The sequence below is a fragment of the Crocuta crocuta genome, unplaced genomic scaffold (genome assembly GCF_008692635.1).
Source record: "Crocuta crocuta isolate KB4526 unplaced genomic scaffold, BGI_CrCroc_1.0 scaffold115, whole genome shotgun sequence".
NCBI classification, from domain to species: Eukaryota; Metazoa; Chordata; class Mammalia; order Carnivora; family Hyaenidae; genus Crocuta; species Crocuta crocuta.
In genome coordinates this window covers 6,181,244-6,195,610 of record NW_027530575.1, presented here as the reverse complement: position 1 = coordinate 6,195,610, position 14,367 = coordinate 6,181,244, and the positions used below count along the sequence as shown (strand labels likewise).

General features: G+C 37.9%; 1 protein-coding gene across 1 annotated transcript in view; it reads left to right on the top strand.

Annotated features, from left to right (window-relative positions):
- MZT1 (mitotic spindle organizing protein 1) overlaps nt 1-14,367 on the top strand; it is an 18,550-nt gene extending 4,183 nt beyond the window's left edge. Inside the window, exons 2-3 of the mRNA XM_077767855.1 lie at nt 6,341-6,486; nt 12,624-14,367. Of these exons, the coding sequence (XP_077623981.1) occupies nt 6,341-6,486; nt 12,624-12,647 (170 nt within the window). The 3' untranslated portion in view covers nt 12,648-14,367. The remainder of the gene's footprint in view (nt 1-6,340; nt 6,487-12,623) is intronic.

Sequence of the window (14,367 nt, the reverse complement as noted above, 5' to 3'; positions counted from 1 at the left end):
TCGTCTCAGATTTAACCACTTGTCTCTGTCTTTCCTGTTTCCGCCATCCACCATTCTATCACCAATATTGCAGTAATTTAACTGGATATGCTTTCCAAGATCTATTCTACATTATGCAGCCGAAGTCTTTTAAAAATGGAAATCTCATTGTATAATCCCATCCTTCTATCTTTTAATAGCTTCCGAAAGTTCTAAAATCTTCTGTAGAGCCTTAGTGGGTGATCATGTCTGTCTTTTCTCATATTTTACACCTGTGCTCCCCCTGTAATTACATTGCCTTTACATGAAGAGCCTTTCAGATCTGTGGGTTTCCTTTGAATTTGCCAAGTTCTGTCTAGCACAGGAACTTTTGCACAAGCTCTTTTCCTCACTCACTCACTCTGCACTTTTTCCTGCCTCTCCAGAAAACAAGGATGTCCTTGTTTTGGAGGTGTGCTTTTCTTGTCCCTATTTCCCTTTTAACTAGGATCAGTTGTTACTTTAATATCTATCTCACCTGCACTGTAATTCCATGAGGACTGGGACCATATTTACCTTTCTCATAACTATATTTGCAGCAGTATCATAGAAGGCATAAAATGTGTGTAAGTACCAGTTACACAGTAGGCACTATAGAAGTACTTATTACAGACAGGTTATGAAGTTAGGAAGTAAAGATCAACATAAATTTTGTAAGAAAGCTTACAGGAAGGGAATACTAGTATTGAGATGGACAAGAAAGAGGCATGGATTTACATAGAAGAGAAAAAGCAGAGGAGAAAAGCATGAACAAAGGCATAAAGAGTGAGCAGAGCATTTATAGATAAGGGTGTACCATGAAGGGAAAACTGGAAAAGAGAATTTGTCGGGAACAGTTGATGATGGTGATGATAATGTTAGTTGGAGTAGGGTCAGAGTAAGTGTTCTGGTTTTCTGCTGCTGTGTAACAAACCATCCCATGCTTAATGGCATAAAACAACAACAGTACTTGTCTCACACAGTTCTGGAAAGTGGCCAGGCTTGTCTGGGTAATTCTCATTGAGGGTCTCATGCATTGTAGTTAGTGCTGATTCTAGAGTCATCCCAAAGCTTCCTCACTCACATATTTTTTTTCTCCTTCTCCTCCTCCTCCATTTTGAGAGACAGAGAGAGCGAGCGAGCAAGTCTGGGGGAGGGGCAGAGGAAGAGGGAGAAAGAATCTGAAGCAGGCTCTGCACTGTCAGAACAGAGCCTGACATGGAGCTTGAAACTGTTGAGATCATGACCTGAGCCGAAATCAAGAGTTGGATGCTCAACCGATTCCCAGGCGCGCCCCACTCACATATCTTCTAGGTGACACTGCCTATTAGCTGGGCCTGCAGCAGGGTCTGTTGTCTGGAACATGTGAGTTTTCTCCCACTTGGTGGCTGGGTTGCAAGGGAGAGTGTCTCAAGAGGGAGCCGGGAGGAAGTTATATTATCTTTTTAAGCCTAGTGTCAGAAGTCATGCAGTGTCGCAGCCTGTGAGCCCTGAGCAAACCTGCACATCCTCCTCTGGAGGCCAAGAAGGCTAGGCCCAGACTGTTCTTTCTTCCTGCTGTTTCTCAGGGATATGTTCACAGTGACCAATGTGAAGAATGAGGTGACATCTATTCTACTTCAAGGTAAAGAGCAGGCTTGCTAACTGCTTACAGTAAAAGTATTCATAAGACTCAACACTTTTTTCTAATTTTGGAGTCTTAGCAAAAGAAAATAGTATATTGTTAACACACCAAAGGATAGCTATATGAAATCATCATCATCTTTTTTTTTTTAATGTTTTATTTATTTCTAGGAAAGAGAGAGAGCGTGAGCAGGGGAGAGTCAGAGAGAGTATATTGTTAACACACCAAAGGATAGCTATATGAAATCATCATCTTTTTTTTTTTAATGTTTTATTTATTTCTAGGAAAGAGAGAGAGCGTGAGCAGGGGAGAGTCAGAGAGAGAGGGAGTCACAGACTGAAACAGGCTCCAGGCTCTGAGCTGGCAGTCGTTGCACAGAGCCCAATGCGGGGCTCGAACCCACGAACCGCGAGATCATGACCTAAGCGAAAGTCGGCCGCTTAACCGACTAAGCCACCCAGGCGCCCCAATCACCATCATCCTTAATGTGAATGTTAAAAGCATTTAAATAAAATTAGAAATCCATGCTTTCACTGCCTTTTTTTAACCATTAATAGGAAAGTTTTAGCAAGTAGTGCAGGATAAGAAAAGGAAAAGACTGTTAAGGATGTGAAACTATTATTTGTAGGCAAACTGATTATATATTAGAAAGCACAAGAGAATCAACTGAAAACTGAAAAAGTTCAGTGAAATTTGTTAAGATGGCTGGCTACAAAATAAAAATAAGTATTATGAGTATATTATGAGTATCTGCGCTAATCACTTAGAATCTACCAAAGCAAGGTAGAATGCATTTGTGAAAACAACCAAAACTAAAAATTAAACAAATTAATGATTCACTAATTAAATTGATGATGATTGAGCACTTGCTGAAACTTTCTGCTCCAATCATATAAAAAGGACAGGAAATAATACTAAAATGCAATTCTCAGCCCAGCCATGTTTAAAAACAAGAAAGGCAGATCTCCTGGTTAGAAAGAGAGAGGTTTTCCCCAAAGAGCAGAGCAGATGGGAACCACAGCAGGAGACTGGGAATGAAACCTGACAAACATGCTGGCCTGCCCGAGTGAATCTGGGGGCCAGAGAGGTACCATCTGCCACGGCCAGGGATTGGGAAGGACTGTCCATGTGTCCTGTGGGTCTGGGGCCAGTGTGCTTCCGCCAGGTCTGATCCAGAGGGCCAGGACTGGCATGAGACTGCCTGTCCAAGAATGCTTCCCCAGTTCAGGACATCAGGAAAGATCTCCTGTGGAAGATGAGCTTCCAGCCAGAAGTCACAGAAATACCTAAGGTAGATGAAAAACGTGAACAATTCACATAAAAATTGGGAAAAGAGTGAGTAGTAGGAACAGTTAACTCTATTTTTGAGCACTACCAGATGCCAGTGCATACAGCATGCTGAGTGTGTCCTGTAATCCACACAATGATCCTGTAATGTATTATTTTCACAGAATGAGAAAATAAAGGCATACCTTGCCTACTAAGTAATGAAGGTGACATTTGAACTCAGGTACTTTGCCTCTAGAGAGCAGACTCTTAAGCATTCTCTTTTCCTACTAGCTTATACTTGAAGAAACAGAAAACACAAATCTCAAAAATGGGGCAAAGATAAATAGGTAAAGGCAGAAACAACAATCATGAACTAAGTGGTTATTTAAAAGCCTGTAACTATAAAATAAGAACAAGCAGGGACACCTGGGTCACTTGTTGGTTAAGCATCCCAGCTCTTGATCTTGGCTTTGGTCTTGATCGCCCTGTTCATGAGATCTAGCCCCACACTGACAGTCAGCCTCCTTGCTGACTAGGCGGAGCCTGTTTGAGATTCTTTTCTCTCCCTCTCTCTGCTCACCCCCACCTCCACTCTCTACACTGCTTTCACTCTCTTGTGCTGTCTCTTTCGAAAATGGTTAGATAGGGGCACCTGGGTGGCTCAGTCGGTTAAGCGTCCGACTTCTACTCAGCTCATGATCTCACGGTTCATGAGTTTGAGCCCTTCCCCTACTCATGTGTAATACGCACATAAACTCTCTCTCAGAAAATGAATAAACATTAAAAAAGTTAGATAAACTTAAAAAGAGCAAGCAGTTCTGGGGGGAAGTTAGAAATCTTTTTTTTTTTTTTAAATGTTTTATTTATTTCTAGGGGAGAGAGAGAGACCGCGTGAGCAGGGGAGGGTCAGAGAGCGAGGGAATCACAGACTCTGAAACAGGCTCCAGGCTCTGAGCTGGCAGTCAGCACAGAGCCCTACGCGGGGCTCGAACCCACGAACCGCGAGATCATGACCTAAGTGAAAGTCGGACGCTTAACCGACTAAGCCACCCAGGCGCCCCGGGACGTTAGAAATCTTAAAATAGAGTTAGTGAAATAAATTCAACAGATAACATGAATTACAGCCTGTATACCACTGAAGAGCTTTATTGGTATGTTGGCTTATCCAGACTGAAGACATGAAATGGAAAGGTCTGTCAGTTTCTAGCGATGGTGGAGGAACAACCTGGATTTACCCTCCTGCCTGGGAAAAAAACAACATCAAAAAAACCATACGGAACAATGATTTTCAAGACCCTGGACATCAGGCAGTGAAGGACAGTGATCCCCAGGACAGTAAATGAAGTGAGCCCAGTACTTGCCTGTTCTTGGTACCTGTAGAAAGTTCCCAGCAGTTGGGGGCTGTTGCAAACTTAGACCCCCTAAGTTAGCAAAGGCAGTTTATAGACTCCAGGGAGACCAAGGCAGGTAGAGTTTGCAGGACCAAATGCCTGAGAGGAAGGAGCTTACAGAGAGAATTTTGGAGATCAATAGAAGGGTCCCCCTCAAATGTTCAAAAGATTAGCACATGTGTTATGAGGAAAGTACCCAAAAAGCTGGGAAAGGCATCCAAAAAAAGTAGAAGGAACAGTACACCATGCTCCTATAAGGCCTGCATCTACCAGCCAGAATGGAAAGCTTCATAACTCATGAGGCATTGAGTAGAGTACTCAGGAGCATCTTTACTCAGTGATGAGGATCGGTTAGCTGTACACTAAACACAGCTCGCTCGGATCCTGACTATACATCTTAAATGACTCAAGTCAAACTGTTTTCAAAGTTAACTGCATCTCATTACAAAGCTTAGGGATATGTATAAAAATATAAAAATACTTAGGGCAACAAGGTAAAATTTACAATGTCAAGCATCTAATAAAAAATTATTAAGTATGCAAAGCAGGAAAATACAACCAATGATAGGAGAAAATTCAGTCAGTTGAAACAGACCCAAAACTGACCCAGGTTTTAGAATTAGCACGACAAGGACATGAGAATTGTACTCCATGTGTTAAAATTAATTAGAGGCATGGAAGACAGTTTTTTAAAAAGTTGAAATTCTGGAGATGAAAGTGAATGTCTGATATAAAAAGGTGAGACGGGCCCATTTCATGCACATTGTAAATACTGTAATAGTTTTCAGAAGGAGTTAGACTTAATGGATCATTCAATATTGTTAATTTGTCCATTCCACCCAAAATAACACAGTTTTTATGCAGTTCAAGTCAGAATCTAATTGGAGTTTGTTTTGGGGATTGATCAAGATTTTTAAGTTCACTGAGAGAATAAAAGGGCTTATGAAAATGAAAGATAACAAAGAATCTTGAACCTTCTACATGCTGATAAAAGTTAGTAATTAAATAAGATAGACATGCAAGAAATCCATAAGTAAATGGCAATTTACTATGTGATAAAGGTGGCATCTTTGATAAAAATATAGGTTACTCAATAAATAGTATTGAGGCAGTGAACTGATTTCATATCAAATTTTCCACCCTAACTCCAGGGAGTTAAATATTTAAATGTTTATAGGTGGGCAGGAAATAAACTTTGAAGTGATGGAAGGATATACACACTGATGGATAATTCTATAATCTTTGCATGGGGAGTAACTTTCTAAATATAATGCCAAGGGAAAATAATACAGGAAGCAATAGATAATATGTTGACCATTGACTTAACAAATTCTAAACATGCTCCGGGGAACAACCACCATAAAACAAAATTTAATGAAGCCAATGTATTTATGTTCTGTGCTGCTTTTTGCTAGTGTTTCTCATGTCAATTACTTTTATGAACTACAATAAAATGAAGTAACTATAAAAGATGAAGTTAAAAAATAAACTGTCTTTTTTTACTATTGGATTTCAACAGACATGATTCTGTCAAATTGTAGACATTTCTAAGCATTTTTAAAGCCTTAAATATGTACATTGCTATACAGTTCCACTTCTAGGAATTTATCCTAACAAAATGAAGTTAGTATGTACAGATGCTTATCACAGTATTACTAGTGGGGGAAACATGAGACCCACTTAACGCTTTAAATAGAGTAGCTAAGTAATGTATGCTGTTTTCATATAAAGGGGTGTTATGTGACTAAATTACATTGTAAAAGTTTACTAAAAAATGGAGAAATGTTCAGAATAACCCTGATTATGATGTATGTACTTTAGATATTAAATGAGTGGTAGAATGTAAATCACAGTGTAAAAAGCAGTTATGTGGAGGGAGGGTATAAGTCTATTTTTGGTTCTAGGACTAAGTAAGAGCAAGACAGTATACATGACAATTTCAAAATCTAGGGATGCTGTGCTAGTTCTTTGGTATTGTGCAGTATTATATGAGTTAAAACAGTACTGTGTGCATGTTTTTAAATGTAATTTTTTAAAAGTTTTTCTGTGTCTTTTTCAGTTCTGTTGGAAATTTCAAGAATTTTGAATACTGGCTTAGATATGGAAACTCTGTCTATATGTGTACGTCTTTGTGAACAAGGAATTAACCCAGAAGCTTTATCATCGGTTATTAAGGAACTTCGCAAGGCCACTGAAGCACTAAAGGTTAGAGATTTGTATGCTAGTTCGTTCTAAATATACTTTTTGTTTAGAAAATTATTAATGAATTTATGTGAAAGATCCTAGTTAAATATTATTAAACTAGCTTCTGTCACCATCAGAAATTCTGAAAACCAGGATCTTTGTAGCATATGTTCAACTACAAAAATTGCTACTGTCATGGATCATGAAGTCTCTCACAGAAGCCTCCAGCTGTGTTTAGAATTTTACTTGTGTTGTGAGTAAAGTTGTGTCTGTGCCCGGTATCTATGAATGTGACCTTATTTGGAAATAGTGTATCAGCAGGTGCAACCAAGTTAAGGCGAGTGCATAATGGATTAATGAGTGATGTTTCTATAAAACAAGGGAAATTTGGACAGAGATACATGAAGAGAGTACCATGTGGAGACACAGACGCAAGAGAATGCCTTGTGACAGTGGAGGCCGAGATGGGAGTGATGGCTAAGGATTGTTGGCAGCCATCAGAAGCTAGGACAGCTCTGCTGCTAGAGCCTTCTGAATCCTTGATGTTGGATTTGTAGCCTTTAGAACTGTGAGAAAATAAATCTCTCTTGTTTTAAGCCACCCAGTGTGTGTATGTGGTACCTGGTTGTAGCAGTTCTAGAAATCTAATCCAGATTTCACTTTTAGAAAGTGGGATGCTATTGTGACAAATACCTGCAAGTGAGGAAGTGGCTTTCGAATTGGGTAATGGGTTGAGGTTGGAAAATTTCACAGCACTTAATAGAGCCCAGATTTCCTTGAAAAAAACTTGGTAGAACTGTGGACATTAAAGGCATTTCTGGTGAGGGCACAGGAAAGAGAGGAGAGCTGTAGAGAAAGCTTTAATTGTCTTAGAGAATACACACATTATTATGAACAGAATGTTGCTGGAAATAATGGACGTTAAAGGGGCTTCTGGTGAGATCTAATGAGGATTATATTATTGAACTCTGGAGGGAAGGTTGTCCTTGCTATAAAGTGACAGAGCACTTGGCTCAATTATGTTTTACTATTGGAAGAAAAATAAAACTTGTAAGTGATGAGCTTGGATAGCTAGCAGAGGAAATTTCCTAGCCAAGTGTGGAAAGTGCAGCCCAATTTTCCCTTTGCTACTTAGAATAAAATATAAGAGGAATGAGAAGTCAGGGAAGGAACCGGTAAGTGAAAAGGACCCACCACTTGATTTGGAAAATTATCAGCCTTCCCCTGAGAGTGTGGTTTGGAAAGAAGGCCCTGAGTGTGGATTTGATGAAGAGATGATGTGTATGACTCCTAGATGCAGTCAACCATCTGTGCACAGAACACTGCCAGCCTGGCTGAAAGCAACTGGGACAAAATGAAGGAATGCTAGGGTTCCACAGGAAGGAAACTGGTCAGTAGAGCTACCTGGCTGCATGTGTTTCTCCTTCAAGAAAAGGAAGGGATGACTCAACAGTAGTTCAGAGACCGAGGGTCTGCTGAGGCCCATTGGCTGCACAGGCACCGTGGGCCAGGAAGACCAACTTTTTTCAAATTCAAACTCACCACTTCATTTTATTTTATTTTTTTTAGTGTGTGCATTTTTGAGAGAGAAAGAAACTGAGTGCAAGCAGGGGAGGGAGGGGCAGAGAGAGAGGGAGACACAGAATCTGAAACAGGCTCCAGGCTCCGAGCTGTCAGCACAGACCCCGATGCAGGGCTTGAACCCATGAACCGTGAGATCATGACCTGAGCTGAATTTGTACACTTAACCGACTGAACCACTCAGGTGCCCAGACTCACCACTTTTTAATTGCTTACATTGGGAACAGGAAAGGTGTGTTCCTCTTGCTTGCATGCACTCATTTAAAATCTTGGGTGGTTTTATTTGCATGTTTATATAATACTAACTCACCACAGTTACTGAAATTCCAGTTAGTCCCTCTGAAAACTTGTTCAAGGACAAAGTGGCTTTTCTCTAGCCTCTTTCCTTTGAGAAAACAAAACTATAATATGTGTAACATGCCAATCTCAGATTCAGTCAGTCTCCGGTGAGTTCCAGTGGTTTGGGTTGTTTTTGAGATTTTTAAAACTTTTGGCTTATTAAATCTAAGAAAGGTAAACAGAGCACATTCACAGAGCAAAAATTTATCATAAAGAGGCTCTGTGTACAGTTCTCACTGCCAGCTCCCAGAAGTTCCTGGGAGCTCCCCCATCACTAACTTGTCCTGCTCTGTTTCCAGTAGCTACTGACCTGTTATGGTAGACACTTTTGAACAGTTTTACTGTCTAAACATGGGTCTTTACACACTGCAACTTTCATTGTATAAAATTTTAGAGCTTGATATAAACAGAGTCTTAAAGCACAATTCTGATGGAGTTCTTCATTTAACAGTATGTTGTTTTTTTTTAATCTTCATTTTTGGGAGAGAGAGAGCATGAGCAGGGGAGGGGCAGAGAGAGGGAGACACAGAATCTAAAGGAAACTCCAGGCTCTGAGCTGTCAACACAGAGCCTGATGTGGGGCTCAACCGCGAGATCATTACTCAAGCCAAAGTCAGATGCTTAACCGACTAAGCCACCAAGGCACCTGCATTTAACATTATGTTTGAGAGAGTTTTTGTGTGTTGGTTTTTTTTTGAGTATAGTTGACACACAATGTTACATCAGTTTCAGGTGTACAACTTAGTGACTTGACAGGTTTATACATTATATGTTCACCAAAAGCTGTCATCTGTCACATGACATCAGTGTTGTTGACTGTACTTCTCTATGGCTTGCCTTTTATTCCTGTGACTTACTCGTTCTGTAACTGGAAGCCTGTCTCTCCCTCTTCCCTTCACCCATTGTGCCCATCCCCCCCTCTGATCCCTTCTGCTACCATCATTTTGTTCACTTTTTATAGGTCTGATTCTGTTTTGGTTTTGGTTTTTCGGATTCTGCTTATGAGTGGAGGTTTGTGTTGTGTGTAGCTGTAATACAGTCCTTTCCACTGGAATAATCCTGCTTCGTTGCACAAATATACTGCTGTTTATTTATTCTTTCTACCTTGTGTGGATATTCAGTTGCCAGTGTGAGGCTATTAGGAATCTGCTGCTATGAGTATAGTTGTCTGTGTCTCGTGATACATATATGCATGCCTTTCCATTGGATGTGTATCTAGAAATAAAGTTGCTTGGTTATGTCTATCTTCAACTTGAATAGATAACACCAAACTCTTCTAAAGTAGTTGTGCTAATTTCTGTTTCCATCAGCAGCATAACAAGTTTGCCTTCCTTGCTCCACATCTTTGCCAGTACTTAATGTTGGTAGTGTTTTTAATTTTAGTCATTTTTCCTGAGTATGGATAGTTTTCTTATATGGCTTTATTTGCATTTCTTCTAGTACCAATGAGGTTGAATGTTTTTACATATTTTTTGGCCATTTTCTTTTGCAAGATACCTTTTCAAGTAGCTTACCCATTTTTTCTGGCTTACTTTCCCTTTTTTACCAGTAGTCTTTCCTTAAGTATTCTGAACTGTGCATGTAAAATTACTAAGTTCTTTTAGTCAGATTTTTAAGTAATTAAAAAATCAAACTGGGGGCATCGGGGTGGCTCAGTTGGTTAAGTGTCCAAATCTTGATTACAGCTCAGATCATGATCTCAACAGTTCATGAGTTTGAGCCTTACATCGGCCCCACGCTGATGGTGCAGAACCTGCTTAGGATTCTTGCTCTCCCTGTCTCTCTCTCTCTTCCCCTTCCCTGTTAGCAGGCGCGTGCTCTCTCTCAAAATAAAAAACATAAAAAAAGCAGGGAGGAGAATCCTGAAAAATTTGTAGCAAAGAAGAAAAATATTAATTAGAACTTTTTCTTGTTTTCCTTAAAGGAATTTTTAGAAGTCCGTATATAATTTTTATTAAAGAAGGAAACAGAACATTCAGAACCACCCACAAGATAACCAGCAATATTTGGCACATACCATTGTAGATGGTATGCTACTTTAAAAATTATGTGAGCCACACCTGTCTTTCCTTGACCACCTTTTACAGACATTTTAAACATATGGTTGTTTTCCATGTTTTGGGTAATTGCTACTAATTAATTTCTCTCATACCTTTTCTTTTGGTACTTTTTAGTGCTAAAAATAGGGTAAGGAAAATCTGTTCCTATTGTGTTTTACTGCCTTTACCGTGAAATCCTGGTGATTAGAATTTAATTGTATGGTACTGAACTCTATTTTAGAATGTGTAAAATATAAATCAAGGACATCCTGAAATGTTACAAGGAGCTGTTGGTCTGAAACATCCGGTTTTTCCTTTTGTTTTTGGTTAGCTATGTAGGAAATTGCAACAATTTTTCATTAATTATTTTGCCTTTCTCATAGATTTGTATATTGATATTGTTAAAATCATTTACAGGAAAAGTAACTAGTTGTGTGTAACACAGTCAGTCAGTTTCTTAAGCATCAATAGATATGTCACGTTATGTGTGTCTCTCAGAGCATAGATAGGACTGTTAATTAGATGCAGTGTGTAAAAAAGACTTTATTTTTATGAATGATCTTCTGTCAACTCTGAATTTTAGTATTGTCTCCTTAGAGCTAAAATGTAAGTAATCATTCACATATTGTGCTTTCAGAAATTCTGGGCAATACCTACTTTTCCTGTATCTTCTACTTTTAGTGCCAAGGTGCTTTGAATCATACCATTATTGATGCATTCCTAGGCATAATAAGCCTTGACCTTTCTCTTGCAGCTGTCTTGTATGATAATATCTTGTATAATAATGACTGACGTGTCTTCTCACTGAATGAACGTCTTGTACAGCACGAGGACATTGGAGCTATAGAATTTGGGACAGAAATGAGGGATTCAGTAAATCTTGTGTCCTCACCCATCCTCCCAAAGGAGGGAATAAACTTACACAGGAAAGTGTGGAAGACAAAACTTGTTAAAGTTGGGTTTTTTCCAGGGCCAATGCTTACGCAATTTTGGAAGTCTCTAATGGCAGTCTGGTAACTGGTTCTCTAGGGTGCACAGAGTGGTGCCACACTCACGTAACAGGAGTTCTCTACAAGGTTGATGGTTTGCTTAGTTTAGGTGAAAATACTTACTTCGTTGTCTGTATCTTGGAGGAGAGCTTCTAAAATTAGTATGAAAATGGGATGCGACAAGACAAAAAATTAAGGTACTTTAATTTTTTAAAAAGTTTTAAGTTGTCTGTTATTTCAAGTCTTCTTGAAGTAGATGATACTAAGAAATGGGTTAGGAAGAAGACAAAGTGCCTAAAGGTATGTCACTAAAGCTAACATAAGAACCTATAAAGGTAGAAAGAAGAACAAGGGAAATGTTTTTCAAACTAGTTTCTAATCCTTGCGAATAAGAACCTAAAGAAGTTAAAGGCTAATTAGAATAAGCCAACTATCTGGACAAGGTAGGTTCTGCTGATTGCAGAGAGAAGGTTTTAGATTGATAACAATTTTCCCAGCATGTGAAGTGATTTTCATGAAAGGCCTCTGAACTTATTATACTAAACATAAAAGCAAGTTTAAATTAAGAGGTTGAAACATATGTGAATTACAAGTTTACCCTGTATTTCTAAAACACTTACTTAAAATCATCATTTTCATATTTGGAATTAAGAAATTACTTAAATTTTTATCTTTTAGAAATCTGTGTCAGATCATTTACTGATAATATAGTGTCTGGAAATTTCTGCAGAATGATCTGGGAAAGTACACTAGTTGGTGGAATAAGTGAAGCAGGATTAGCCATGTGTTCTGTATTCTCCTTTGCCCTTTGTTTCTCTGCCGTGTAACAGAAAGGCCTTTTTCATCTCAATCCCCTTTTCACACTAAAATGAAACATGCAGAAACAGATAAACCAATAAAGACTGTGGGATAAGGTGGATACAGTGTGTGGATAAGGTCTGCTGTGGGTCAGGTTTTCAAGTAGCAGTATATTTTTACATTACCTGTATTAAGATGATATAACAATTTTCCACTGTTAGCCTGGCAGTCACTTCAAAAGGTAGTTCTAATGCACTGCAAAAAGTGAAAACCACTGCATTATCCTGATAAAAGTGGCTTGGTATCTGTCGGGGAGGAATTGTTTGTTCATGACGGTACAGTATTGACAAATATATCTCCATGGTGTCTTTTCTGTGATTTTATTATAATGAAACTTACTTTCTTGTTCTAGGCTGCTGAAAATACGACAAGCTGAGTTTCTAGAGAAATCCTGATGGGATATGTCAAGCTCTTCAAGAGGATTTGAAGATTGCATTGTAGTTGAGAGTGTACAATGAAATTACTGCATGCAGCAGTGTAGAAACATTTTCCTTTTTAAAAGAATTATAAAACCATAGCTTTATAAATCAGTGGAAAATGGCTTACAGAGAGAACTATCAGATGTGTTTACATCACATCTTACTTTTTTTTAACAGCTCTAATGCTGGTTCGTATTTATGTATTCCTTATTTGTAGCTCTGGTAGCTTTAATTTCCTAAGCAGTCTGTCTATCAGATGTGCACATCTGCTATGCCTGGTTGAAGTATAGTGGAGCCCATCAGAAGTAATGTAGTTATGACTTGTTGACATTTCCATTATAAAATTTAATTTTGAATTGTTTATGCAAAATAACTGTGGATTTATGTTCTATTGGGCTGAAAGTTGACAGAATTTCACCCACCTTATTTATGGATTTTGATTTAGACTTACATATATCAGAATCTTTTTTATAAGAGCAGAGAAATCATTTCTTCCCATCTGCTCTTTAACAAAGAATGTTTAGTTTTTTTAAACAAAAGTTTGTCTGGCAGTTAACAGTATGAACCAGATCATTTTTGAATTGATTGAAAAATAAAACTTAGAAACTTAGATGTTAAAAGTAATGACAGTGCTTAGTTTTGTCATTTGAATCATTTACATTTAATGAGAATATTAATTGATAATATTTTTCTTTCTAAGTTTTATACATAAATGGTGGCCTAAAGAAATAATGCATAGTGAAACAGTCCTAACGGCAAAATTCTTTAATTTTATTACTAAAAATAATTTGAGTGGTTATCTAATCAATCACTAAATAGGAAGTATCTTTCAACAAATCTGATATTTTTCTGAAGGAATACATATTTCCAGTCATTAAACAAAAACTAAATCAAGTGTTATGCATCAGGAATTGTAAGCATTAACTTTCTAAGGTCACTTTTGCGAGTCATTATTTTTTCCCTGAAAGTTTTAACTACTCAGTGATGGTTCAAAATAAGTTTTAGGAAACTTAGGATGATGTTAATTTCTGTTCCTGAACAGACTCTCAATGGAATATTTTCCCCAAGATTAATATGATTTTAATCTGATTTTATTGTAGATTTTGTTAGCTTCCTTTTAAATGATAGTACAAGCATTTACTCATTAGCAGCTTTTTTTGTTCTTCAGACAAAGTAAGACTTAGTAGTATTTAAGTGGCAACCGTCTATACTGTTGTAAAAATCTTGTCTTTTGATTATTTTGATTTTGTAAGCACATAGCCCTTTTACCAAGGGCACTGGAAGGTCTATTATTGGCAGAACCTGGTTGGGAGACAGTGACTTGTGATGCTAAATCATTTATTTGTTAATAAACGCTGCAAATATTGCATGTTGTTACTTACAAGATCATAAAGACAACACATCTGTCAAGCTCCAAAATTTGTATATACCCTTAGGCCACAAGAGTCCGTAGTTTTATTTATGATTTTGTAGATTAAGTTATTTATGTATAAAACAAAGCAGGAAAATATATTGAGGAGTTAGTTTACAGAGAACTTTAATGTGTTACACTTAAATGTAAACATATATTTTTAATGCATACTTGTACTATTTAACGAAATCAAAACAAATTGTAATGATACAATTGGCAATGTTCTGCATGTTGTCAATGACAAAAATAAAACCATTTTGGTGGTA